Below are 24,983 nucleotides of genomic sequence, written 5' to 3'. Positions count from 1 at the left end.
AAATGGCATGTCGCCTACAACCCTCAGTCCTCAGGCACCGTAGCACGCCTGAACCGGACCCTAAAGGAAAGGCTGCGCAGGGAGACGGGAGACTTACCGAACAAGTGGGTGGAGGTCTTACCATTGGTCCTCATGGGAATCTGGACCAGTCAGTCAAAGAGCACAGGGTACTCACCCCATGAGCTGATGACGGGCCGGATCATGAGAACCCCAGTGCATGTGTTGGCGCCGGTTCTCACCGAAGGGCAGCTCCGAGAGGTGAACCGGGACCAGTTTGTCAGGAACCTGTTTGAACACCTCAAACAGATTCACTGGCAGGCTGCTAGTAACATGGGCAGACAGCATCAGAGTAACCGATTGCTGCTAGAACCCAGCAAACACCACGAATGGGAGATAGGGGACCAGGTCATGGTGAGGAACTATGCTCGGGTGGGGGTTTTTGAAGCATTATATACGGGACCATACAGCATAGTCGACAAGGCTAGCCCTATGGTCTATGCGGTTCGACTGCCTCGCCGGGTGAAGTGGTATCACATTAATCAATGTAAATTGTTTGACCCCAAAAGAAGTAAAAAACAGAGGGGACGAGCAAGGGAAGGGAATCAGGCACTGGGGGAGGAACAGGCCTCGGTGGATTTGGAGGCTCCGGAGGAGGCAGCGGGCCCCGAAGCTCTACAGCCGGGGCTGGTTCACTGCTCCTGTAAGGCTATCCCACCACTGGGTAGAGGTTCTCAGCCCACTAACAGAAGTAGGGAGAAAGGCTCTACCATTAGCAAGGTCCAAGGGGAAGCTGAACCTCCCATGGTGGATCAGCTGGGGCTAGCCCAAGAGGTGGAGGAGATGGCATTGCAGCCCATAACGTGGGACTCTGCACCGACAGTAAGGAGGAGTCACAGAGTGCCACAGCCCAGGGCGCCGTGGTCCCCTGTTTACTTAGCTACAATATGCAATGCGGTTCAAGGACCAGGAATTTCGTACAGGATGAAGTGGAGGCACTAGTTACTGTAATTGAGGCCAGATGGCACGAGCTGGACACCAGCAGAGGGCACATAAAAGTTTCACCAAAAGAAATGAAGAAATGCTGGAACCAACTTGCAGAAGATCCCTGTGCAATGGTGACCACCCCGAGGTCTGGAGGCCAGCGCAAAAAGAAGTGGCAGGACCTTGGTCAAATAGTTAGTGTAGGTAATATTTTCATTTATTCACTGGAATTGCAATTGTAAATGTGACCATCTGTATGTCCCACCCAGCAGCAAGACACCCTCTCTAAAAAATAATATTTTCATCTTTGCAGAGGAAGGTAGCACACAACAAAAGGGAAAAAGCTCGAACAGGAGGAGGCCCGGAAAATCTGCACCCACTGACACACTTGGAAGACAGGGTTGCTGCTTTGATGGGTCCTGCCTGGAGAAAAGCAACCATCACTGCACAAGTTGGGCCCACACTCGAGGGAGAGGGTAAGTCCTGCAAATTCCACAGTCTGGCTTTGCTAAATGTTAAGTACTGTGCGGGCTAGCCATGCTTCGGTTTATGGGGATGTCTCCATCAGCTACGCTTCGGTTGATGCAATGTGCTATCATTCATCGTGGTCCTTCAAATGAGCCTGATGCCTACGTTGTGTGAGCCTACTCGTGCCACCCACCCTGCCCCCTCCTCTGCTGCTAACCATTTGTCTGTTCTGTTATATTTTGCAGAACTTGAGGCCAATCCTGACGAGGCTGAAGCTGATGCAGAAGAAGATTCAGACATGGACGAGCCTGAAGAGGAGAACATCTTCCATTCCCACCTTCCAGACTATTATATATGCAAACTATAGATATATCTGTGTAGTCACTGTATAGTTGCATAAGATGGAGACTTGTTACCTGATGTACTATCAATAAGGTTTACACTATGTATATACTATGCTGGCACCACTAGAGGGTGCAACTGGTGGAGACCGGGGTTTCCTGCACTTGTGGAAGAGGCTGTCCACCAGAAGGCACTGCATTGGGAGACCTGAGGGTCACCTGCAGAGGTGTGCAGAGCCCAGTATAAAAGACTGCTCACCATGCTTTTGCCTCACTCTGGAGTTATGAATAAAGGACCAAGGTCACTACAGTTTGAGTACAACACATTGCCTCGTGGAGTTATTCATAAGTGCATTGCAGACATAATACAGACCGAGAGCATGGCGGGGGAGGGGTAGGGGGAGGATGAAGCCCTCACTCTTGTACTCACTCTGGAGGAGGTGCAGGTGCTGCCCATTGAGGTGCCAGGCTCTTTCCTGAGTGGTACGAGTGTTAAGGCATTCCATGGTTTCTCACAGTCCGAGGCTGGGGATTCCAGTTTGGACCTGTTCCGTAATGTTGTATTGTGTTAATAGAGCTACCTGCGATATTCCCTCCCTCATGTTCCCTCCCAGGGCACACCCAGGGCCCCATCGTCCGAGGCTGCGGGTCCGAGTGGGATGCAAGCGAGGCACACCCAAGGCCTCACCGTCCAAGGCTGCGGGTTCAAGTGGGATGCAGCGAGGCACACCCAGGGCCTCACCGTCCAAGGCTGCGGGTTCCAGTGGGATGCAGCGAGCCACACCCAGGATAAAGGTGTGGAAGGAGAGCTCGACAGTGCTCTCCTGAGGTGCAGGATCTAACAGATGTGGTTCAGATGATGGCAATGAGTGTGGAGAGCATTGACCTTACGCGATCACTCCTGGACACCATCAGTGGGGTGTTTTGATGTGGTATCGGGACTGTCGGGAGAAGTAACAACACTCCCACGAGAAATGGGAACACTGTCCAGGCACATTAGGGAGGGAATGTCTCAGGCAGCTGATACACTGTTGGTGAACATGAGGGAGGGAATATCACAGGTAGCTCTATTAACACAATACAACATTACGGAACAGGTCCAAACAGTAAACATGGTCCATTTGGAATAGTTGCCGCTGAGCCTTCAGATAGCAAAGTGTTCACGATGAGCTGCTGGCATAAGGCTTGAGCAATCGTTAAAGGGGCACGACGGCCCGTCCTCCTTCACTGTCATGCTCCGGGTTCAGGTAGTTGCATGGCTTCCTCGTCCTCATCCTCTTCCTCCTCCTCATTATCTGCATGTTCCTCCTCATCATCGGCCACTCTCACCTCAGGTGGGCCTTCTACTACCAGTTGCTGCTGCCTCATGATGGCTACGTTATGAAGCATGCAGCACACAACAGTGAACTGACTGACAATCTCAGGGGAGCATTGTAAGTACCCTCCGGAATTGTCCAGGCATTGGAAACGTGTTTCAAGATGCCAATGGTCCTCTCTATTATGCCACGTGTTGCAATGTGCGACATGTTGTATTCGCGGTCAGCTTCCGTCCGGGTTACACGTAGGGGTGTCATGAGCCAGGTGGCGAGGCCGTACCCTTTGTCTCCCAGTAGCCAGCTCTGCTCTTCTGGCTGCTGCTGAAACATGGCAGGTATGGCACTCTTGCATAGGATGAACGAATCATTGGTGCTCCCAGGGTATCTCACATCAACTGACATGATGCGATGCATGTCATCACAGATGTGCTACACATTCACGGAGTGGAAGTTTTTTGTGTTCCTGTACATCTCGGAATCCTCCAAAGGTGCTCGCAAGGTGATGTGGGTACAATCAATGCAGTCTTGTACCTTTGAGAAGCCAGCAATCCTTGAGAAGCCCACAGCCCTGTCATGCATTGCCTGGGCGGTCATGAGGAACAATATGTAATCATTCCTCCAGGCATATAGTGCAGCAGTCACCTGACGAATGCAGATATGTGTTGCATTTTGAGAAATGGCGCAAACGTTCCCAATTGTGGCCTGGAATGTTCCAGATGCATAGAATGAAAGTGCAGCTGTAACCTTTACTTCAACTGACAAAGCAGTCCTCCTGACGTTTCTTGGTTGCAGGTCTGCTTTTACAAACTCACAGATCTCGGTTACAACTTCTTTGCGGAAATGCAGCCTTCTCACACAGTCTGCATCACTCAGGTGCAGGTATGATCGCCTATCTCGATGTACTTGATGTGGGTAAGGCCTCCTGCCCATCATCCTACGTGCTCTGAGGTTCCTTAAGTGATGATGTCAAATCAATCGTCTCCTCCGCAGCACCATCATGCAGAAGGCTTGCACGAGGTATAGCATTGTCAATATTGCTCCCAGAATTAAACTGTAGCTTTGCAAGAAACTCAAAACAGCAAGACAAAGGACATAAACCTTCTTTCCTCTCTCTGTCTCCCCAAGCTCGATGCCCTAGTATGGACCACGCCCTTGTCTGCGCATGCGCAATAGGCTTGCTTAGAACGGGAAGCTTGGTATTCAATGAAGACATTTGGGGCAATGAAGTCGAATGCAATTCTTTAATTTTAGATTTTTTTCAAAGTACCACCCCACCAGCGACCAAACATCTCCTCACTGGGCTCGAGGGTCAGCCAGCAGAATTGCTTCCTCACTTGGACACAGGGGCTCGGTGTCCACCACCCCGCCCGGGCTTCTTTTGAAGCTACTGTGTGTCTAAGGGTTCTCATCACTTCAGTTCAGCATCCACCCCACTCCCCACCCCCCGACCTCCCCACGCCCCACCCCCCAGGCTTCTTTTGAATCTACTGTATGACAATAGGTTCTCATCCCTTCAGTTCGGCTTCCACCCACCCCCGGGCTTCTTTTGAAGCTGAGCCCTGAGCCCTTTTGTCTGGGTGAAGGAGCGATTCTGCCGGCCGACGCTCTGACCCTCGAGCCCGGTGAGGAGATGTTTGGTGATGGCTTGGTACTTTGAAAAAAATCAAAAATTAAAGAATTGCATTAGACTTCCATTTTCTCCCTTTTGACTTTGAAGAAATGAAGCTTCATGATGCATATTCTTTGTCTCTTGACTCCCTCCAAAACTTAGCCTTAAAACAATGGCGTCTTTCTGTGCCATATTTTTTTAGCGTATGCTAGTTTTTATTTAAGTGCCCAGAAGCTATTATGGGAGTGGTCACATATGCTGTCCTCTGAAAAATGTAAGTTGGCAAAACTTGCTTAAATCCAAATAAATGGCGCAGACATCCCCATGACACAAAAAAATTGTAACTAACTGAGTTATGCTGGCACAGAAACTTTGGGGAAACTTGGATATTTTAATTTATGCCAAAAAAGCAACGCGCGCCAAAAAACGGCGCCGATAACTGAGGAAAATTGAGCCTCATGTAACCAGGAATGGTGAGCTGCCATTCCTGCCCTTCTTTCAGCCATGTTTCAGTAATAGCTATGATATCATACTTCCACATGTCTATCTGTGCCCTCAGCTCTTCTGCCTTATTCACTAGACTCCCTGCATTGTATATACCAATAAACAGTGCCAAACCCCTTTGTTGTCTATTTTCTAGCATTTGTTTCCTCTGCCTTCCAAACTCACTAATTTATTGCCTTCCATTTCCAGCTTTGCATCTCTCCCTTCTGAATCTATTCTCAGGCTCCTATCCCCCTGCCAAGCTAATTTAAACCCTCCCCAACAGCACTAGCAACCCCACTCCTCACCCCGCGAGGATATGGGTCCCGGCTCTGTTGAGGTGCAACCCGTCTGGCTTGTACACCCACCTCCCCCAGAACCGGTCCCAATATCTCAGGAATTTAAAGCCCCCCCCCCTCCTGTACCATCTCTTCAGCCACGCATTCATCTGCTCAATCCTCCAATTTCTGTATTCACTAGCGCATGGCATTGGGAGCAATGAGGAGATTACTAACTTTGAGGTCCTGCTTGTTAATCTCTTTCCTAGCTCCCTAAAATCTGTCTGCAGGACCTGATCCCTCTTTCTACCTATGTCATTGATACCGATGTGGACCACGACTTCTGACTGTTCACCCTCCCCCCTCAGAATATCCTGCAGCCGCTCGGTGACATCTATGATTCTGGCACCAGGGAGACAACATACCATCCTGGAGCCACATCTGCGGTGGCAAAAATGCCTGTCTGTTCCCTTAACTATTGAATCCCCTATCACTATTGCTTTTCCTGATCTTTCTCCTCCCAACTGCAAACCCCCCCCACCCCCCCCCCAGCCACATACAGCTGAGGCATCCATGGTGCTGTGGACTTGGCTCTGACCGTACTCCCCAGAGGAACTATCACCTCACCAGTACTCAGAACAGAATACCGGTTGGAGAACGAGATGCACTAAGGGGACTCCTGCACTACCAGCCTGGTCGGCCTTGTCTTGCAGTCACCCATACCCTCTCTGCCTGCAAACTCTTAAGCTACAGGGTGACCACCTCCTGAAGCGTGCTATCCGCGAAGCTCTCAGCCTCATGGATGCACTGCAGTGATGCCAACCGCTGCTCAAGCTCCGAAACCTGGAGCTCGAATTCCTTCAGCTGACGATATCTAGATACTTAACTTGAGTCCTCGTTTTGAGTTAGATGTGAGAATCTGCCTTCCTCCTCTCCACCGAATTCCTACTATCATCAAATTCTGCCACTCTGCTTGCGATCCACTCCGATTGCGATTTACCCAGCTCTGTCTCCAAGTTCTGTGCTCAAGCTCTGTGCTTTTACAAACTAATGCTTAATATATATCTTTTTTTTTGGTCCTCTGAAAAATACTGATTCTATTCAGATATTAGCTTTGGACAAAGTATTGGTAATCTTAAATACATATCGTCAAGCACCTGATAATAAATCTCTCTCACTGGTTACATTTCTGAAAAAAACAGTTTTACAATTCAGCCTCTGGTGGACTGCATGTTATAAGTCGATGTGACAGTGTGAAAGTACAGACATCATGTTCAGCATCATTCAGCAAAGATTTGAACCGCCAAGGCAAATCTAGCTGCAAAACATGGAGTGATTTTAAAATTACTTGAATAATAATACCTAATGCATTATGAACTTTGTTAGGCACTGTATTATTTATGGCATGTGTGTGGTTTGAATTTGAGTTGATTCATATATTATTGGATGATTGGTTTCAAGAAGAACAGCAACGACATCTAGGATGGTTGACAGACTTATAGTGGACAGGTAGTGGTATCCATGGAGAGAATAGCAACGACCATGTGCCTTGAACTGTGACGAAATCCTTGGGGACAGCGGTAGTATAACATAAAATATACAGCCCATTTGGTCCAACCAATCCATGCCAGTGTTTATGCTCCACTCGAGCATCCTCCCATCCTTCTTCATCTCACTCTATCAATGTATTCCCTTCTCCCTCATATACTTATCTAATCTTCTCTTAAATGCATCTATACTATTTGCCTCAACTACTCCCTGTGGTAGTAAATTCGACATTCACACACTCTCTGAGTGTTTCTTCTGAATTTCCTATGTGATTTCTTGGTGACTGTCTTATATTGATAGTCTCTAGTTTTGCTCTTCCCCAAAAGTGGAAACTCTCTCTGTGTCTACTCTATCAAAAACTTCCATAAGTTTAAAGATCTCTATTAGGTTATTAGTAGCTTCTTGTTAAATTATTGGCATTCTTGTTAACAGTTGAGTCTATACTCAACCAGAGTAGAAGAAAGTCTCATGGATAGAGTATAATTTAAAGTGATAAGCACATTTCTTACCTCCTCCTGCCATAATATAATGGTGATATGTTCTCCCTGGTACTGAGCCCGTTTGTTTCTCTTCTTCTTGTATAAGCTGCTCTTTTGGTGCTATAAAATAAATTCACGATTCAATTACTATTCTCCACTGTTACACTCAGTTATGCTTGTTTCTCACTGTACATTATAAAAGGTATCACATGAATCAATGTTATGGAAGACACGATTATCACTTTAAAGTTCAATATGGCTGTTGCACAATAGCATCAAGAGATTTACTTTTAATGATAACATCAAATATTTTCAAAAAATCCTTGCCAAATCGGTCATTTTTAGAAACTGGGTAACACAGTAGATAAGTGCAGGATTTCACCTCTGTGGTTCGTGTTTGTTTCTAATGCAAACTGATGGGAGAAACATCAGCTCACTTTGGCTATAAGGATCAAACATGAAATGAGCTTCAGCAGTCTCAAACCACTTCCAATTGGTCATTTTACAGTCAGCATTGCACTGCCCAGAATGTGGTACTAAACACGAAAACTCATTTATGGGGGACACAAAAGAAATCTGGCTTCTGTGAGAAATGGGAAAATTAAACAAGTACAGTAGGCAGTGCTCTTCTGAGGTTGGGCTTACAGTACTATAATGAATTTCATATCTCAGCTTCAGTGATGATGAACACTCACGTCAGTGACCTTATATTCAGAAGTGTACCCACACTGCACAATATCTCATCATGATAATGGTGGGGGGTTACAATACTACCAATAGCACCCCCCTCCCCAGCCCCCAACCTGTGGTATGAATTGCATACCGTGCCTTTCACAAATACATTCACATGCACTTCTCTAATCTTTTAGTTGGCAGGCTTAAAACATTTTAATGAGATAGGGCCAGATATGAATTATTAAGCTGCTTTATCTTACAGACAGCAAATTAACATAGAGGTCTGAATTTTGCAGTCAGCGGCAAAGGGACACACTTGCTGCTGATCTCGAATAAAGCTGCCCACGAAGATTTAGCAAGTTCTAGATGTGGATTTCCTCTATTCCGATGAGTCTTTGAATTTGTCACCATTTGTGGCGTCTAGCAGCAGCTAGGCTCATCAGCTAATCAGATTGAAGAATTCTTACAGATAGCAAAGCAGGAAGTAAAAAGTGGGTTTTATAATTCGCATTTTAATCATTGTACAGAAATCAGGATAAAGATTGGGACATACACATGGGATTAAAGCAGAAGCTGAAATATCAAACAATCTTATAAAAAAAATATGAATTTTTAATATTTTTAAATTCTCGGAATTTTCTGAGGGAATAAGACTCGACACTTGTAAAATTAATTTTTCAGGGCCTGAGAGGATGTTGAACAGTAATTATGACTTAGTAGTGCATAAAAAGTTGACGTTCATGTCAATTCGCATCAACTGATTCTGTGTTGATTGCATCTGCAAAGACTGCAACAGCACACCCTGTAGAGGAGCAGGGTATCACTGATTTGTGGTGTCTAGCAGCAGCTTGGTTCATCAGCATTTACACATTTAACTGCGCTTGTGCAGACGTCAGACGTTGCTGTCAGTTTTACAGAGTAATGATGGCAAGCACTGACAGTTTCACTTTCATTACAACCGCAAATTCCACGCCAGAGAGTAACAGTTATAATCAAAATATACTTATTTCACTGAACTTGACACTCCTTCTGGTGAATAAGAAAAATAATAGCCCACACCACCCTATTCTACATTAGCTGGTGAATTCAAAATGTCTTTGTCAGCCTTCTGGTTCTGACTGGTTCTGAAATTAAGATAAATGAGATTTTCCTCAGTAGGCCAGGTTAACTGGTCTGACTGACCTTTGTTAGAAATCAAGGGTTCAAAATGTATCATCATCATAGGCAGTCCTCGGAATCGAGGAAGACTTGCTTCCACTCTTAGAATGAGTCACTAGGGGGTTGAACAGTCCAATACGAGAGCCACAGTCCCTGCCACAGGTGGGACAGACAGTTGTTGAGGGTAAGGGAGAGTGGGACAGGTGTGCTGTACGTTCTTTCCGCTGCCTGCGCTTGTTTTCTGCATGCACTCGGCGATGAGACTCGAGGCACCCAGCGCCTTCCCGGATGCACTTCCTCCACTTAGGGCAGTCTTTGGCCAGGGACTACCAGGTGTCAGTGGGGATGTTGTACTTTACCAGGGAGGCTTTGAGGGTGTCCTTGTAATGTTTCCTCTGCCCACCTTTGGCTCGCTTGCCGTAAAGGAGTTCTGAGTAGAGCGCTTGCTTTGGGAGTCTCGTGTCTGGCATGCGGACAATGTGGCCTGCCCAGCGGAGCCGATCAAATGTGGTCAGTGCTTCAATGCTGGGGATGTTGACCTGCTCGAGGACGCTAATGTTGGTGCGTCTGTCCTCCCAGGGGATTTGTAGGATCGTTGGTGATGTTTCTCCAGCGACTTGAGGTGTCTACTGTACATGGTCCATGTCTCTGAGCCATACAGGAGGGCGGGTATTACTACAGCCCTGTAGACCATAAGCTTGGTGGTAGATTTGAGGGCCTGGTCCGCGTACTGTAGCTCGACAACAGAGGTTGGGGTGGTCTTGGACCTGGCCCGGAGGCGGTGAAGGTTGAACAGCTTCCCACTGGTTCTGTAGTTTAGTTCCACTCCAGCGGGGAGCTTGTTGACTGTGAGGTGGAGCATGACAGTGAGGAAGATTGAGAAGAGGGTTGGGGTGATGACGCAGCCCTGTTTGATCCCGGTCCGGATGTGGATTGGGTCTGTAATGGATCCTTTGGTAAGGATCACGGCCTGCATGTCGTCGTGGAGCAGGTGGAGGATGTTGACAAACTTTTGGGGGCATCCGAAATGGAGGAGGACGCTCCATAGATCCTCGCGGTTGATAGTGTCAAAGGCCTTTGTAAGGTCGAAGGTCATGTATAAGGGTTGCCGCTGCTCCCTGCATTTTTCCTGCAGCTGTCGCGCTGCAAAGATCATGTCCATTGTGCCCCGTAAGGGACGAAAACCGCACTGTGACTCTGGGAGGAACTCCTCGGCCACAGGGAGAAGACGGTTGAGGAGGACTCTAGTGACAACTTTCCCAGTGGCTGATAGCAGGGAGGTTCCTCTGTAGTTGTCGCAGTCGGACTTGTCCCCTTTTTTAAAGATGGTCACGATCACTGCATCTCTGAGATCTCCCGGCATGCTCTCCTCCCTCCAGATGAGAGAGATGAGGTCATTTATCCGTGCCAACAGCGCCTCTCTGCCATACTATAGTGCCTCAGCAGGGATTCCATCCGCTCCAGTAGCCTTGCTGTTCTTGAGCTGTCTTATGGCTTTTCCTACCTCGGCAGCGTTGGGGTTTCACTGAGGTGGTGGCGGGTCACATGCTGCGCGATGGAGTCGAGAACATTCGAGTCAAATGCAGAGTCTCGATTGAGGAGATCTTCAAAGTGCTCCTTCCAGCGAGCCCTGACTACCTCGGTGTCCTTGATGAGTGTTTCCCCGTTCTTGGCCAGCAGTGGGGTGGGGCCTTGGGAGTTTGACCGTAGGTGGCCTTGACTGCGATAAAGAATCCTCGCACATCATGGCTGTCGGCCAGTTGTTGTATCTCCTATGCTTTCTCCATCCACCACCTGTTCTTTAGGTCCCGGGTTTTTTGTTGGACCTCAGTCTTGAGCCGCCTGTCATGTTGCTTTGCTGCTCTCGAGTTGGGTTATTGCTTAAGGCTTAGAAATGCTCTGCACTTGCGATCTATTAGTTCTTGGATCTCCTGATCATTCTCATCAAACCAATCCTGGTTGTTTCCTGGTTGAGTGACCAAGCGTATCTTTGCAGGCACTGGTTACGGAGGCCTGGAGGGCAGAGTGAGCATTCTGCGTCTCATGGTCATCAAGGCACACCAGGTTAGCTGTGAGGTGCTGACTGTATCACATCCTCAATACCGCTAACTAACCCCCACCCCCCCCACCCCAGGTGAAAGGAGTTGAGCTAATGCTTGGGGAGTCAAGAAGCAAGTGGGTCCTTAAGTGCTCCGGCATTGACTTTTTTGCGGTACTGCTTCTGCTGTCCCCTCCGCTTTGAGGCTATGTTAATGTCAATGATGGATCGGATTAGGCGGTGGTCTGTCCAACAGTCATCAGCTCCTGTCATGGCGCGGGTGATGCGCACATCCTTGCGATCCCTGGCTCGGACAATGACATAGTCGAGCAGTTGCCAGTGTTTGGAGCGAGGGTGTTGCCACGATGTCTTGTATTTGTCCCTCTGGCAGAACAAGGTGTTGGTGATGACAAGTTCATATTCTAGACATTTTGTCAGGAGTAGGGTACCGCTCTCTACCCACTCTCTGCCAATCACGCCCCCCCAGAGGGCTGTGTTTTTGCCGACCCTGGCATTAAAGTCACCGAGGAGGATCAGTTTACCGTCCACGGTAACAGGGATTTTTCGATGTTGGAATAAAAACCCTCTTTGGTCTCATCCGTTTCATCAAGTGTTGGGGCGTACGCATTGATGACTGTGGCGCATTGATTCCGGGATAGGGTGAGTTGAAGAGTCATGAGGCGTTCGTTAACCCCGCAGGGGGAGTCTTTGAGGCAGTCGACCAGCTCGTTTTTGATGGTGAAGCCGACTCCGTGAAGGCGGCGTTCTTCCTCTGGTTTCCCTTTCCAGAAAAAGGTGTAACCTCCACCTTGTTCCTTGAGCTGGCCTTCCCCTGCCCGTCGGGTCTTGCTTAGGGCAGCGATGTCAATGTCAAAGCGTCTAAGTTCCTGGGCAACCATGGTGGTGCAGCGTTCTGGCCTGTCGCTGTTGGAGTTGTTCATGAGGGTCCTGACGTTCCAGGTCTCGGACTTCATGTTGAAAGGAGTGGAAGATGCCTGTGCGTGAGTTCTTTTAACGACGGTTAAAATGACCAAAATGTATAAAACTGACATGAAGGATACCATGTTTAAATTGTTGTGCCGAAAAATCTCCTCAGACTTGAGAGGATGCTTAGAAATGCTAATGTTTTGGTTTCCTGTGGATGGTATGGCTTCTTTGTACTACAGGTATAGCATCGAAAATCCGGAGTTCCGGAATCCATACTGTACCAGAATCTGGACACTGGGACAATCCATGGCGGGCTCATCCGGAATCCGGAAAATGTTCCAGAATCCAGACCCACCACTGCTTCGCCTTGGATTTCCCACCTCGGGCCAACGCTGACCTCTCCCCCATCTCGGGCTGCAGTTGCCTACTTCACCCCCGCCTCACCCACCCCTCCCCCCCGCCTCCGCCATCGCTCGGCCACCTGACCCCCACCTCCCCTCCCCCACCTATCTACCTTGGCCCAGGTGTTTCCGGACTCGGGACATCGGAAAGACGTTCCGAAGTCTGGAAAAACCCGAACTTGGGCTTGGGTGTTTCTGGATTCGAGATGTCAGAAAGACGTTCTGAAGTCCGTAAATACACAGAATCCGGAACGGCCTCGGTCCTGAGGCTTCAGGATTTTCGACACTCTACCTGTATATACAATCTCTCTGTTGCTTCACGATTATCTGTTGTTTTTAAGTTAAGACTTGAACCTTGTTTATGTATTTTATGTATCGTGCTAAAGTAGGAGATTGAAGTTAGCTTAACAGAACACTTGTAGTACTGTAGTAGAAGTTAATGTGTTAAATATTTGCTATGTCATAAAGGAGGTAACACTCTGGAGCAAGCAGTTTTCTGGCTTTGGCCCCATGAGATCAAAGAGGGCATAGGGATGAAAGAGATGAAACGAATTTCAAAGGATGAACTCTGGGATAGTATAAACAGAAAAAGACATGTATCAAATCATGGGACATTTTAGGGAGAGTTTTTGATTCAGAATCGAAACAAAGAACTCGACAAGGCATTCGTAATTGAATGTTTAGGGGAACCTCTATAGGTCAAAAGGTCTTGTCAATATCCCATTTCAGGCCCACCCTTAAAAAGAGAATAAAGGTAGCCTCCTCAAGGCTGCCCTCACAAACGGTGTGAGGGGAGAGCGAAACAGAAGTTGGGCTGGTCGAACACCCTTTGAGCGATCCCATGCTTTAACTAATGAAGCTCTAGATGAAGAGACAGATGCTGCAAGCCAGAGAAGTGCTCATGTGCGCCAGCCATTTGGCCGATCAGATCGGTATCAGCTATTTGTCATGGTCATATGTTTTTGCTGTATACCTAATGTATTATATTCCGTCTTAAACTCTGATTAAACACAATGAGCTCAATTTTCCCCTGTGTTTTTTTTTGGCGTATTTGAGAGTTACGCCCATTTTCTTTGGCCCCGACTACTCCAAAAAATAACTTGAAAGTTTCCCCGTTCTCATTTTTAAAACGCAGTAACTATTTGTTCTAAGTCTCCCTTCTGCGCATGCATTTCCTGACACATACGCAAAAGCGAGAGTTCCGACACATATCACCAACTCTGCCCCCCCAGCGCAATTCCCACTATCCCTTTTCGGCGCATGCATCCGACACCACGTTGCCTCCACTGAGCAACTGAACGCATCCGCCGAGCCTTCCACAATGGCGAGCCCCGAGTGGGCCGCGGGCCCCGAGCATCCCTGAGCCCCGAGCAGGCCCCGAGCCTCCTGCAGCGCCGGGAAGAGCAGGTGGCAGGGATAGCGAGAGGCAGGCGGGGAGAGCGAGAAATGGGGAGAGAAAGCTTGGGGTGGGGGAGAGAGAGAGAGCTTGGGGGGGGGGGGGAAACAGAGAGAGAGAGCTTGGGGGGACAGAGAGAGAGAGAGAGAGCTTGGGGGGGGAGAGAAAGAGCTTGGGGGGGCAGAGAGAGAGAGAGAGCTTGGGGGCAGAGTACTTGGGGAGGCAGAGAGAGACTTGGGGGGCCAGAGAGAGAGCGCTTGGGGGGGGGCAGGGAGCTTGGGGGGACAGAGAGAGAGAGAGCTTGGGGGGGGGAGCCTGGCTGGGGGTGGGGGTGGGGGGGGAAGAGAGAGACACAGGTGGTGGTGGGGGAACAGAGGGGAGAGGGGGAATTCAGAAGACTGATTATGTTCTTCCTATCCCCTGGTGTGCGTAAGCTCGATGCGTGTGTTACAATGGACATCATTGGGGTGGATGAAATCCAGAAGTCACGACACTGTCACTATTCACTTCACACCCAATAAACATATTAACAATCTGTACATGATGCCCCATCTGTGGGGGGCGGGGGCGGTAGGGGGTAAGGCCTTGCGCTTGGGTATGGATCTTCAGCTGGCAGAAGAATTGCTGGGGTAAGGGTCTTCAGCTGCCGGAAGGATTTACTTACACTGGGGTAATGAACTTTGGCTGTGGGAGGCAGCACATGTGCTGTGGTAAGAGTCTTCAGCTGGCGGAGGGATGCACTTGCGCTGGGGTAAGGGACTTTGGCTGGAACTTGGTGGTTTTAGGGGAGATCTATCCTCTGTGGCTTCTGAAGTGAAAATGAATCGATTTACAAATTGGAAATTCACTCAGAACTTGGGCTGGGCAGTTCCAGTTACACATTCCAGTTGAACTTCAGGGTATGGCTTATCCTCCAAGGGGACCAATCAGCAATAGGCCTGGAGAGCCAGTCAGAGAAACGGTTGCATTTCAGTTAGTACAAATAGATGCATCCTTTTTTAAATTGGCGCTGCGCAGCCCATCCTTTAGCTTTTTTGGGGGGGGGGGGTGGAGCCTAATGTCAGCGGCGAAAAAAGGGTGCCCCCCTTTTCTGCGCATGAGCGAAATAAAAATGAAGTTTTTTACGTGACCGCTATGGGTGCGCGTGACCAGTACACCTCCATTTGGCCATTTTTAAAGAGAGAGTTGTGTCTGAGAACTTTGAGTACTGTGTGAGAATTTAATTCTCAGTGAAAAAATCGGAGCTGCAAGATGCAACGTGGCTCAAGGACCAAGAATTTCTCACATGAGGAAGTGAGGCACTAGTTACTATAACTGAGGCCAGATGGCATGAGCTGGACACCAGCAGAGGTCACATAAAGAAATGAAGAAATGCTGGAACCAACTTGCACAAGATTACTGTGCAATGGTGACCACCCCGAGGTCTGGAAGTCAGTGCAAAAAGCAGTGGCAGGACCTTGGTCAAGTGGTTAGTGTAAGTAATATATTCACTTATTCACTGGAATTGCAATTGTAAATGTGACCATCTGTATGTCTCATGCAGCAGAAGGATGAAGCCCCCACTGTTGTAATGGAGGAGGTGCTGGTGCCGCCCATTGAAGTGCCAGCCCCTTTCCTGAGTGGTACTAGTGTTAGGACATTCCATGGTTTCTCACAGTCCGAGGCTGTGGCTTCCAGTGGAATGCAACGAGTCACACTCAGCGGGAGGAGGGGAAAGAGAGCTCGGCAGCGCTCTCCTGAGGTGCAGGATATAACAGATGTGGTTCAGATAATTGTAATGAGCGCGGAGAGCATTGACCTTACGTGATCACACATGGACACCATCCATGTGGGGTGGGTGATGAGGTATCTGGAATGTCGGGAGAAGTAACAACACTCTCACAAGAAATGGGAACACTGTCCGGGCACATTAGGTAGGGAATGTCGCAGGTGGCTGATACAATGTCGCAGGTAGTTGAGATGCTGTCAGGGCACAAAAGGGAGGGAATGTCAGAGGAAGTTGTTGCAATAAGGGAACATGTCCGGACCCCGCAGCCATTGATGGAATCAACTGCCACTCCCACTCCAGTCCCCAGACCAGCCTCTGCAGAGACCCAAGCCGGGCTTTCCACTTTACTGCCTGCCCACGCCCTTCCTCCCATCAAGTGCGCGCGCATTACCTGAGATACTCGAAAGAATAAGCTTGGTACCAACCCGAGAAATGCTGTGCCACTGCCTGCGGACAAGGGTGGAGTCACCAAGAGCAAGCGCAGCAGACGGTCTTAGAAAAAGGTGGAAGAGAGATGGGTGCAGCCTTTCTTTGCAACTGCTGCTGTTATTATTATTGTTGTTACTGTTGTAACTGTTCTCAAGTTAAACGTTTTTTGTAAGTGGTGTAAATTTACAAGTTTTAAAGTTTGTAAGTGATCTTAACGTTTGTAAGTGATCTTAATTGAAAACTTTAAAGTTTGATACAAGAATATTTTTATTAAAGTTAAGTTAAGTATAAATAAGTGTTAAGCTTTTGAATAAAATATATTTTAAATTATAACTGAATCCTTTTCATTATTTGTTCCATTATTAACACAACTTTTTGAACTAAAGAAGAATAATTTCTATTATTTGTTCCATTAACACAACACAACATTACGAAACAGGTCCAAACAGTAAACATGGTCCATCAGGCAGCAAAGCGTTCACGGATGAGCTGCTGGTGCAAGGCGCAAGCAATCGTTAAAGGGGCATGACGGCCCGTCCTCCTCCGCCGTCATGCTCCGGGTTCAGGTAATTGCACGGCTTCCTCCTCCTCGAGCTCCTCCTCGTCATCTGCATCTTCTTCCTCATCATCAGTCACTCTCACCTCAGGTGGGTCTCCCACTACCAGCTGCTGCTGCCTCATGATGGCTAAGATATGCAGCATGCAGCACACAACAGTGAACTGACCGACAATCTCAGGGGAGTATTGCAAATAGCCTCTGGAATGGTCCAGGCATCGAAAACGCTGTTTCAAGATGCCAGTGGTCCTCTCTATGATGCTGCGCGTCGCAATGTGCGACATGTATTCGCAGTCAGCTTCCGTCCAGGTTACGCGTCGGGGCATCATGAGCCAGGTGGCGAGGCCATACCCTTTGGCTCTTAGCAGCCAGCTCTGCCCTTCTGGCTGCTGCTGAAACATGGCAGATATAGCACTCTCGCATAGGATGAACACATCATGGGTGCTCCCAGGGTATCTCGCGTTAACTGACATGATGCGATGCATGACGTCACAGACGAGCTCCACAGTCATGGAGTGGAAGCCTTTTCTGTTCCTGTACATCTCGGAATCCTCCAACGGTACTCGCAAAGCGATATGGGTACAATCAATGTAGCCCTGTACCTTTAAGAAGCCAGCAATCCTTGAGAAGCCCACAGCCCTGTCACGCAATGCCTGGGCAGTCATGAGGAACTATATGTAGTAATTCCTCCGGACATATAGTGCAGCAGTCACCTGCCGAATGCGGATATGTGTTGCATGTTGAGAAATGGTGCACACATCCCCACTTGTGGCCTGGAATGATCCAGATGCATAGAATGAAAGTGCAGCTGAAACCTTTATTTCAACTGACAAAGTCCTCCTGATGCTTCTAGGTTGCAGGTCTGCTTTTACTAACTCACCGATCTCAGTTACAACTTCTTTGCAGAAACGCAACTTTCTCACACAGTCTGCATCACTCAGGTGCAGGTATGAACGCCTGTCTCAATATACCCGATGTGGGTAAGGCCTCCTGCCCATCATCCTACATGCTCTGAGGTTCCTCATGCAATGATGTCTAATCAATCATCTCCTCCGCAGCACCATCAGGCAGAAGGCTTGCACAAGGTATGGCATTGTCAATGTTGTACCCATAATTTAATTGTAGCTTTGCAAGAAGCTCAAAACAGCAGGACAAAGGACTTAAACCTTCTTTCCCCTCTCTCTCTCCCCCAAGGTCGACACCCTAGTATGGACCACACCCTGGTCTGCGCATGCGCAATAGGCTTGCTTAGAACGGGAAGCTAGGCATTCAATAAAGAAACAAAATCTAATGCAATTCTTTAATTTTTGATTTTTTTTAAAGTACCACCCCACCACTGACTGAACGTCTCCTCACCAGGCTCGAGAGGCAGCCGGCAGAATCACTCCCTTGCCTGGACACAGAGACTCGGCATCCAACCCCCCACCCATCCCAGGGCTTCTTCTGAAGCTGAGCATTGAACGCCAAAATAACTGGGGAAAATTGAGCCCAATATACCCACCTGATTGATTTACAGTTGATCCTAATTATTAAAGTGACCAGAGATAGCCTTAAATTGGCTGTTTCTAACACCGTGAATATGGGTTTTTCTCTTTTCTTTTACTTCTAATCACAGGAAGTAGGTGGGCTGTCCCACCAACTTTGTCCCTGTTCAGTATTTCATCCATAGGCCTGTCACTAAAACTGGCCGTGCCCCTTCACCCTCTCCCTGAAGAGAAGATTCTCACCAGATGGGCCATGCTGCTCTCAAATGACTAGGTCATCTCAACAATAATTATAGAATCATAGAAGTTTACAGTATGGAAGGAGACCATTTCAGCCCATCATGTCTAAGTTTGGATGTTTTAGGGAACAAGTTTAAAACCTTACAGTAACCATATTAAATACCAGTTACTGAGAAAAAAAGCAAAGATATTTGTTTCAGAAAGCATTTTGAATGATTTGGTAATAAAATAGTGATGTGACAACTAGCCATTGATATTTTAATACTGGAATTCCCATAGGAAATGCTTATATAGCATGTTTCAATAGAGCACACAACCTATGTAGGAACTTTAATATAATTCTTAGTACCTTACCTGTTTTATAATTTTCTTCCTGCTGCATTGTTTTTGCATTCTCAGCATTTTCCTCTGCTGAATCATTCTTCTCATCAGTCATATCAAATGCTAAAAAGTTACAAAACATATTTGCACAAACTTTGTATTTGAAAATGCATTGTGAATATTTTCATAATGGTGAGAGACTGGGAGCTGATGAGAAATAAAATGATTTAGATGCCCATGTACACAAATCACTAAAAGCTCGTGAACAGGTACAAAAAGTAATCAAAAAGGCTAATGGAATGTTAGCCTTTATCTTAAGAGGGTTGGAAAACCAAAGTGGGGAAGTGATGTTCCAGTTGTATAGAGCTTTGGTTAGATCTCATCTGGAGTGTTGCATTCAGTTTTGGGCACCACACCAGGAAAGAGAGATTGGCCTTGTAGGGCAGTGATTCTCAAACTGTGATCTGCAAACACTGGGGATCCATAGAGACTTTACAGAGGGGGTGTAAAATAATGTGTAAGTGCGGTCGGAGGAGAGCTTGGTACGAGCTGGGAGACGGGAGCGGAGTGTGGCCACCACATGTGCAGCGCAGAGTGGGCTGGCTCTCTTGCCTAGGAGGGGAGATGCCTGAAGGTTATAATCCCATTTGGAATCAATTCCCAAGTTGTTGTTTACCAACAAAATCGTAAATCTCTTTCCTGGATAAAAGGCTATGGATTTTACAAGGAAGGAAAACAGATCGACTCAGCTAACTCACTAGAAAAACCTTCTTCACAACAGATTATAAAGTAGTGTGTGGCCAAAATCATGCCACCTCTAAATGCAGTTGGTACTGAGTGCCCTTAGCATTGCTATACCAACATTTTCAGGAAACATGGAGTTTAAGCTGCGGATGTAGGGCCACTTTCGCTCCCTCACCTGGGGAAAAACATCACACCAAGGATTAACAGATTCTGCAGTGAGAAACAGGCAGACCCATTTCATTGATATCTGTTAAAAGTATTTTTAAAGCACTCTATTTACATGCAGCACTTTCATATTATGAATATTATAATTTAGATGGGGGTCTGTAATTACTAATCCATTTGAAAAGGGGTCCTTCAACCCAAAAGGTTTGAGAATCACTGTTGTAGGGGGTACAGTGCAGATTCACCAGAATGATACTAGGGTTTAAAGGTTTAAATTATGAGGAAAGGTTGCATAAACTTGGCTTATATTCCCTTGAGTTTAGAAGGTAAAAGGTTGATCTAATTGAAGTGTTTGAAATGAAAAAAGGATTCGATCGGGTAGGTACAGAGAAACGGTTTCCTCAGGTGGGGAATCTAGATCAAGAATAATCTTAAAATTGAGCCAGACCAGCTAGAATTGAAATCAGGAAGCATTTTTTCACACAAAGGAGAGTGGAAATCTAGAACATCTCCTCCAAGAGGCTGTGGATGCTGGGTCAATTGAATTTTCCAAGGCTGATATAAATAGATTTTTGTTAGATAAAGGTATCAAGGATATGGAGCAAAGGCACGTAAATAAAGTTAATGTATAGATCAGCCGTGATCCAATTGAATGTCAGGCTGGAAAGCCTTAATGGCCTACTTCTGTTCCTATGCAAAACAGTTTTAAGTAAACTACCCTTCTCAATGATGACACACTTACCAGCATTGTCCAAGCCTTTTAACCTTGTGCTGGAAGGAGAAGTTCCGTCCAGGTTTCCTTTTTCTGAACTTAGTGGCATCATGTTGTTATCTTCTGAACCCTAAAAATATGGCATAGAAGAAATACTGAACTGTAAACTCACATTGCAGTATGTAGCACAGCAGCATAGGCCTCTCTAGCATATAGTCTTGGATTTGAATTCCAGGATGACCTGTTTATTAAATTACCGACCTCGACTGCAGGAATTTGATCAATTCTGAGCTTGCAACCAGGACTATGGATCCAACCCAATCTGGTGACCTGAATTGAGCTATGTTGTGTTAATTTGCAAATACCTGGGGGTCAAATTGCCCCCCTCTTTAAGGTCATTATCGTCTCTAAGAAGCGGTAATGGGGCGGTAAGGCCTTTCCAATCGGGGGCAGGTGGATAGACTGACCCATCCGAAATTGCCCCTAGGTCGGGGGCGGCGGAAACCGGTTTCCGCTCCGCTTGTGTTCCTGCCCCGTCGGGCACGTGCTGACCCCTTACCGGCCAGCAGAGCTGCCGGAAGCTGCCAGGGGCTGGGTGGCACGTCTACCCTGAAAGGGGAGAGCATATCAACGCAGCTGCCACGTTATTTTAATTGTCGGCCGACTCTAAAGTCAGTCCGACAATTGTGGCCACGGGTTCGGTCAGGCCGCCAACAGGCAGCTCGGCACCTCCTCTTGGTACCAGGCTGCTGGCCCGGCTGAAACTCTGCCTGTTGACCCAGTGGGCGCCACTAAAGTGGCTGCAGAGCTCGCAGCGGCCCTCCCCTTTAACTGAAAGGGACGGACGCTGCTACGTGTCAGCGCGACGTGGCATATCTGCGTCGTTCTGATGTGCTCAGCACGGCGCTGATGAAACCACCCGCCTTCCGCCCCATCCCCAAAACACTTGCGTCCCTCAGCCGACCCAAACACCGCCCGGAAAAATTAAAACATTTAAAGAGGCCAATTACCCGCTATTCTCCGCCCCATGGATTGGAGGCGGAGAATTATCATCTAATTCGAATTATCTGTCCCATTTGGGGCAGAGGGCAATTTTGGCCTCCTGATATATGTGCAATATTTAAGATTCATGCCTGATTTTCCCTAATCCTGTCTTTGATATTTTCTGGTGGGCCTCTTTGTTTATCTGCTATAAGAGAAAGATTTGCACGAATTGCACGTTTCCTTGGGCAGAGTCCCATGATAAGGCAGCACTTGGAAACTTGCATTGTTTTTGACTGGTTTCACGATGAAAAAAAAACCCTCGTATTTCACATTTCTCACATTTGAAATGAAACTTGGGAGGTAGGTCAACCTGCATCCTGTGAATCCGTGCTTACTTCCACAGTCTATATTTGAATTTCAATCAAAGGAAATGTAAGAACATATTTAAGAGGGTGGGAATGAGAAAAGGCTGCTCAAAGTTTCCAGCTTTCTAAACCACATTTAGAAAAAGATGCAACCAAAGTTTTCCTTTCCTGTACACATTTAGCGACTAGATCCAACGTTGTAAAAAGGAGAGGTGAGGAATTGGAGCATTTAATTACCAATATGTGGAATAGCTCTGACACTTTCAATACCTCTATCCCTTGACTGACACACTGGATGACCTGAATTGGAGACATTCTCTGCTGAACTCACATACGCTGTTGCATATCGCCTTATTCGGAGGTTAACATTCTGCAGTGACTACTGAGCAGGAGCTATAGTGAGTACGTTCTGTACTCCAACTCCTGGAACATGAATTGGGCATTCTTCAATCACACCTTCAATCTTCCTGACATCTAAAGCCATGCCAGACTTGTCTATGCTCTACTGCCAGAACAGCCAGACACCCATTATTGTTAATTAATTTTCATTTTCTGTTTTTTTGATATGTACACAAACAGATTTTCTGCTGTCAACGAAGGTCACATTTTTAATTTGAAATAATAACCATGGTTGGGGGTGGAGAAAAAAGATTTTGATATCTGGTGAAATCCTAAACCCATTCTTTATAAATGCATTTATAATATCACACAGAGGAAATCATTCCCATTGACGTTCCACAAAAGTGTAATTTCATTAAAAAAGTTATGATCTGCGATACACTTAAAATATTATTAACACTGCAGGGCATCGTAACAGAAACTGCTGCAGCAAATAGCAAGCAGCTTCGGAGAAGCTATAAATAATCAACATTGAAGACTCAGAAAGAACAAACACAGTAAAACGTCAACAAAGAAAAAGGAATAATTTCCTGATCAGATGCTCCCAGTGTGGAGCGACACTCTTGGGGAGTTCTGAATGGGAAACCATGAGGTGCAGCCCCTGGTTTTCTGTTTATTCATTTAAATGGAAGGAAATCCGGGTCTGTGGGCCTCTGATTTCCTGGCTGGTGCTCTCTGCCACCACCGCTCCATCCAATTGGCGGATTAGCCCTGTAGTCAAAATAGCAGAAGCTGAAATAAAAACTGACTGAGAAGGAAAATAAAAATGATACCAAAGAAAGGGTTAAACAAAGAAATAAAGTATGGAATTGGAAAAGGCCACTTGGTCTAACGAGCCTACTCCTTCCACAGCCATTTCATGGATTCTGCAACATCCATTTATTCATCTGAAAAAAATTCTGTAATATCTCTCCTTCATTCTTGAAGATACCACAGGAAAATTCCACAGTATCTAGCTATGCTTATATTTCCTTTATTCAAACCCGGTCAGCTACTTTGCACAGATGATATCATGGTCCCAGCACCAAGGAGCTAACTGTGTTTCATGGATTATTTGATCATCTCTGACTATGGTTATTTCTATAATATTCAATCATGCTTAACCAGATATTTAGCCTGTTTTTAAATATTCACACAGCCAAAACTGTCAGGTTAACGTTGGAATAATAACCTTGTTAACTGAATTACTTCAACACAAGTTTTGGATGCCTTATCGAGACAAAGTAAAATGAGGTTGTCAAATTAATAAGAATTGGATTAATGAGACATGACTGTAACATAATCTTTAACAGCACAGGCCCAATTATGCCACTTGCAACCAGCTAACTAATTAAAATGAGCTTAAAGAATATCTCCAATGACCGAAATATTAATATAACGGCATAAAATTCACAGAACAGCTCATATCTTCTTACCCTGGCTTCAAAATTGCTAAATTTGTTTATATTTTATTTTGTTTGGGCTTAATGTTATTAAAGGTTCTTTCTAAATTAATACTTCTAATGTACATATATAAATTAGACCTTGTTATATACTTAAAAAGAATTCTGCATCACCTGGTGGATAATAAATGGAATGTAAACTGCATGAGGTTATAAGTAAGGGGCTGTTGAGTTTGGTGCCAAATTCAACTGTTAAAAGGTATAAAACTGTTCAGAAAACCATTATAAATTGCAAAGTAAACATTTTATGATTTGCTTACATTTGGTTGGTTCATTTGGTAATTACTGATCAGGCTGGCATAGTGTCCATTTTCACTCATCAATGCCTCATGTTTTCCATTTTCCTTGATTTTGCCATCTTCCAATAAAATGATTTCATCACAGTGCTCTAAATACTAAAGATGATTTTTTAAAAATGGTCATAGGTTATCTGTACAATTCTTACAATCCTGGTATTTTTCCATAGCACGATGCGCTCCTAATTATGAAAGCCTGCATCCCTTGTATAAAAGTCACATAGATATTACAGTGGGGTAAGGGCAAGAACATAAGAACATAAGAATTAGGAACAGGAGTAGGCCATCTAGCCCCTCGAGCCTGCTCCGCCATTCAATAAGATCATGGCTGATCTGGTCGTGCACTCAGCTCCACTTACCCGCCCTCTCCCCGTAACCCTTAATTCCCTTATTGCTTAAAAATCTATCTATCTTTGACTTGAAAACATTCAATGAGCCAGCCTCAACTGCTTCCTTGGGCAGAGAATTCCACAGATTCACAACCCTCTGGGAGAAGAAATTCTTTCTCAACTCGGTTTTAAATTGGCTCCTCCGTATTTTGAGGCTGTGCCCCCTAGTTCTAGTCTCCCCCACCAATGGAAACAACCTCTCGGCCTCTATCTTGTCTATCCCTTTCATGATTTTAAATGTTTCTATAAGATCACCCCTCATCCTTCTGAACTCCAAGGAGTAAAGACCCAGTCTACCCAATCTATCATCATAAGTTAACCCCCTAATTTCTCGAATCAGCCTAGTGAATCGTCTCTGTACCTCTTCCAAAGCTAGTATATCCTTCCTTAAGTAAGGTGACCAAAACTGCACGCAGTACTCCAGGTGCGGCCTTACCAATACCTTATACAGTTGCAGCAACACCTCCCTGCTTTTGTACTCCATCCCTTTCGCAATGAAGGCCAACATTCCATTTGCCTTCCTGATTACCTGCTGCACCTGCAAACTAACCTTTTGGGATTCATGCACAAGGACCCCCAGGTCCCTCTGCA

General features: G+C 46.4%; 1 protein-coding gene across 1 annotated transcript in view; it reads right to left on the bottom strand.

The window, feature by feature from the left end:
* abcc12 (ATP-binding cassette, sub-family C (CFTR/MRP), member 12) overlaps window positions 1-24,983 on the bottom strand; it is a 181,186-nt gene that overhangs the window by 76,605 nt on the left and 79,598 nt on the right. The window contains exons 14-17 of the mRNA XM_070896944.1: window positions 23,968-24,102; window positions 20,548-20,647; window positions 18,930-19,019; window positions 7,534-7,623 (exon numbers count right to left, since the gene is read on the bottom strand). Coding sequence (XP_070753045.1) covers window positions 7,534-7,623; window positions 18,930-19,019; window positions 20,548-20,647; window positions 23,968-24,102 — 415 coding nt within the window. The remainder of the gene's footprint in view (window positions 1-7,533; window positions 7,624-18,929; window positions 19,020-20,547; window positions 20,648-23,967; window positions 24,103-24,983) is intronic.

Source organism: Pristiophorus japonicus, chromosome 13, assembly GCF_044704955.1.
Source record: "Pristiophorus japonicus isolate sPriJap1 chromosome 13, sPriJap1.hap1, whole genome shotgun sequence".
NCBI classification, from domain to species: domain Eukaryota; kingdom Metazoa; phylum Chordata; class Chondrichthyes; family Pristiophoridae; genus Pristiophorus; species Pristiophorus japonicus.
This window is presented reverse-complemented; position numbering and strand designations above follow the sequence as displayed.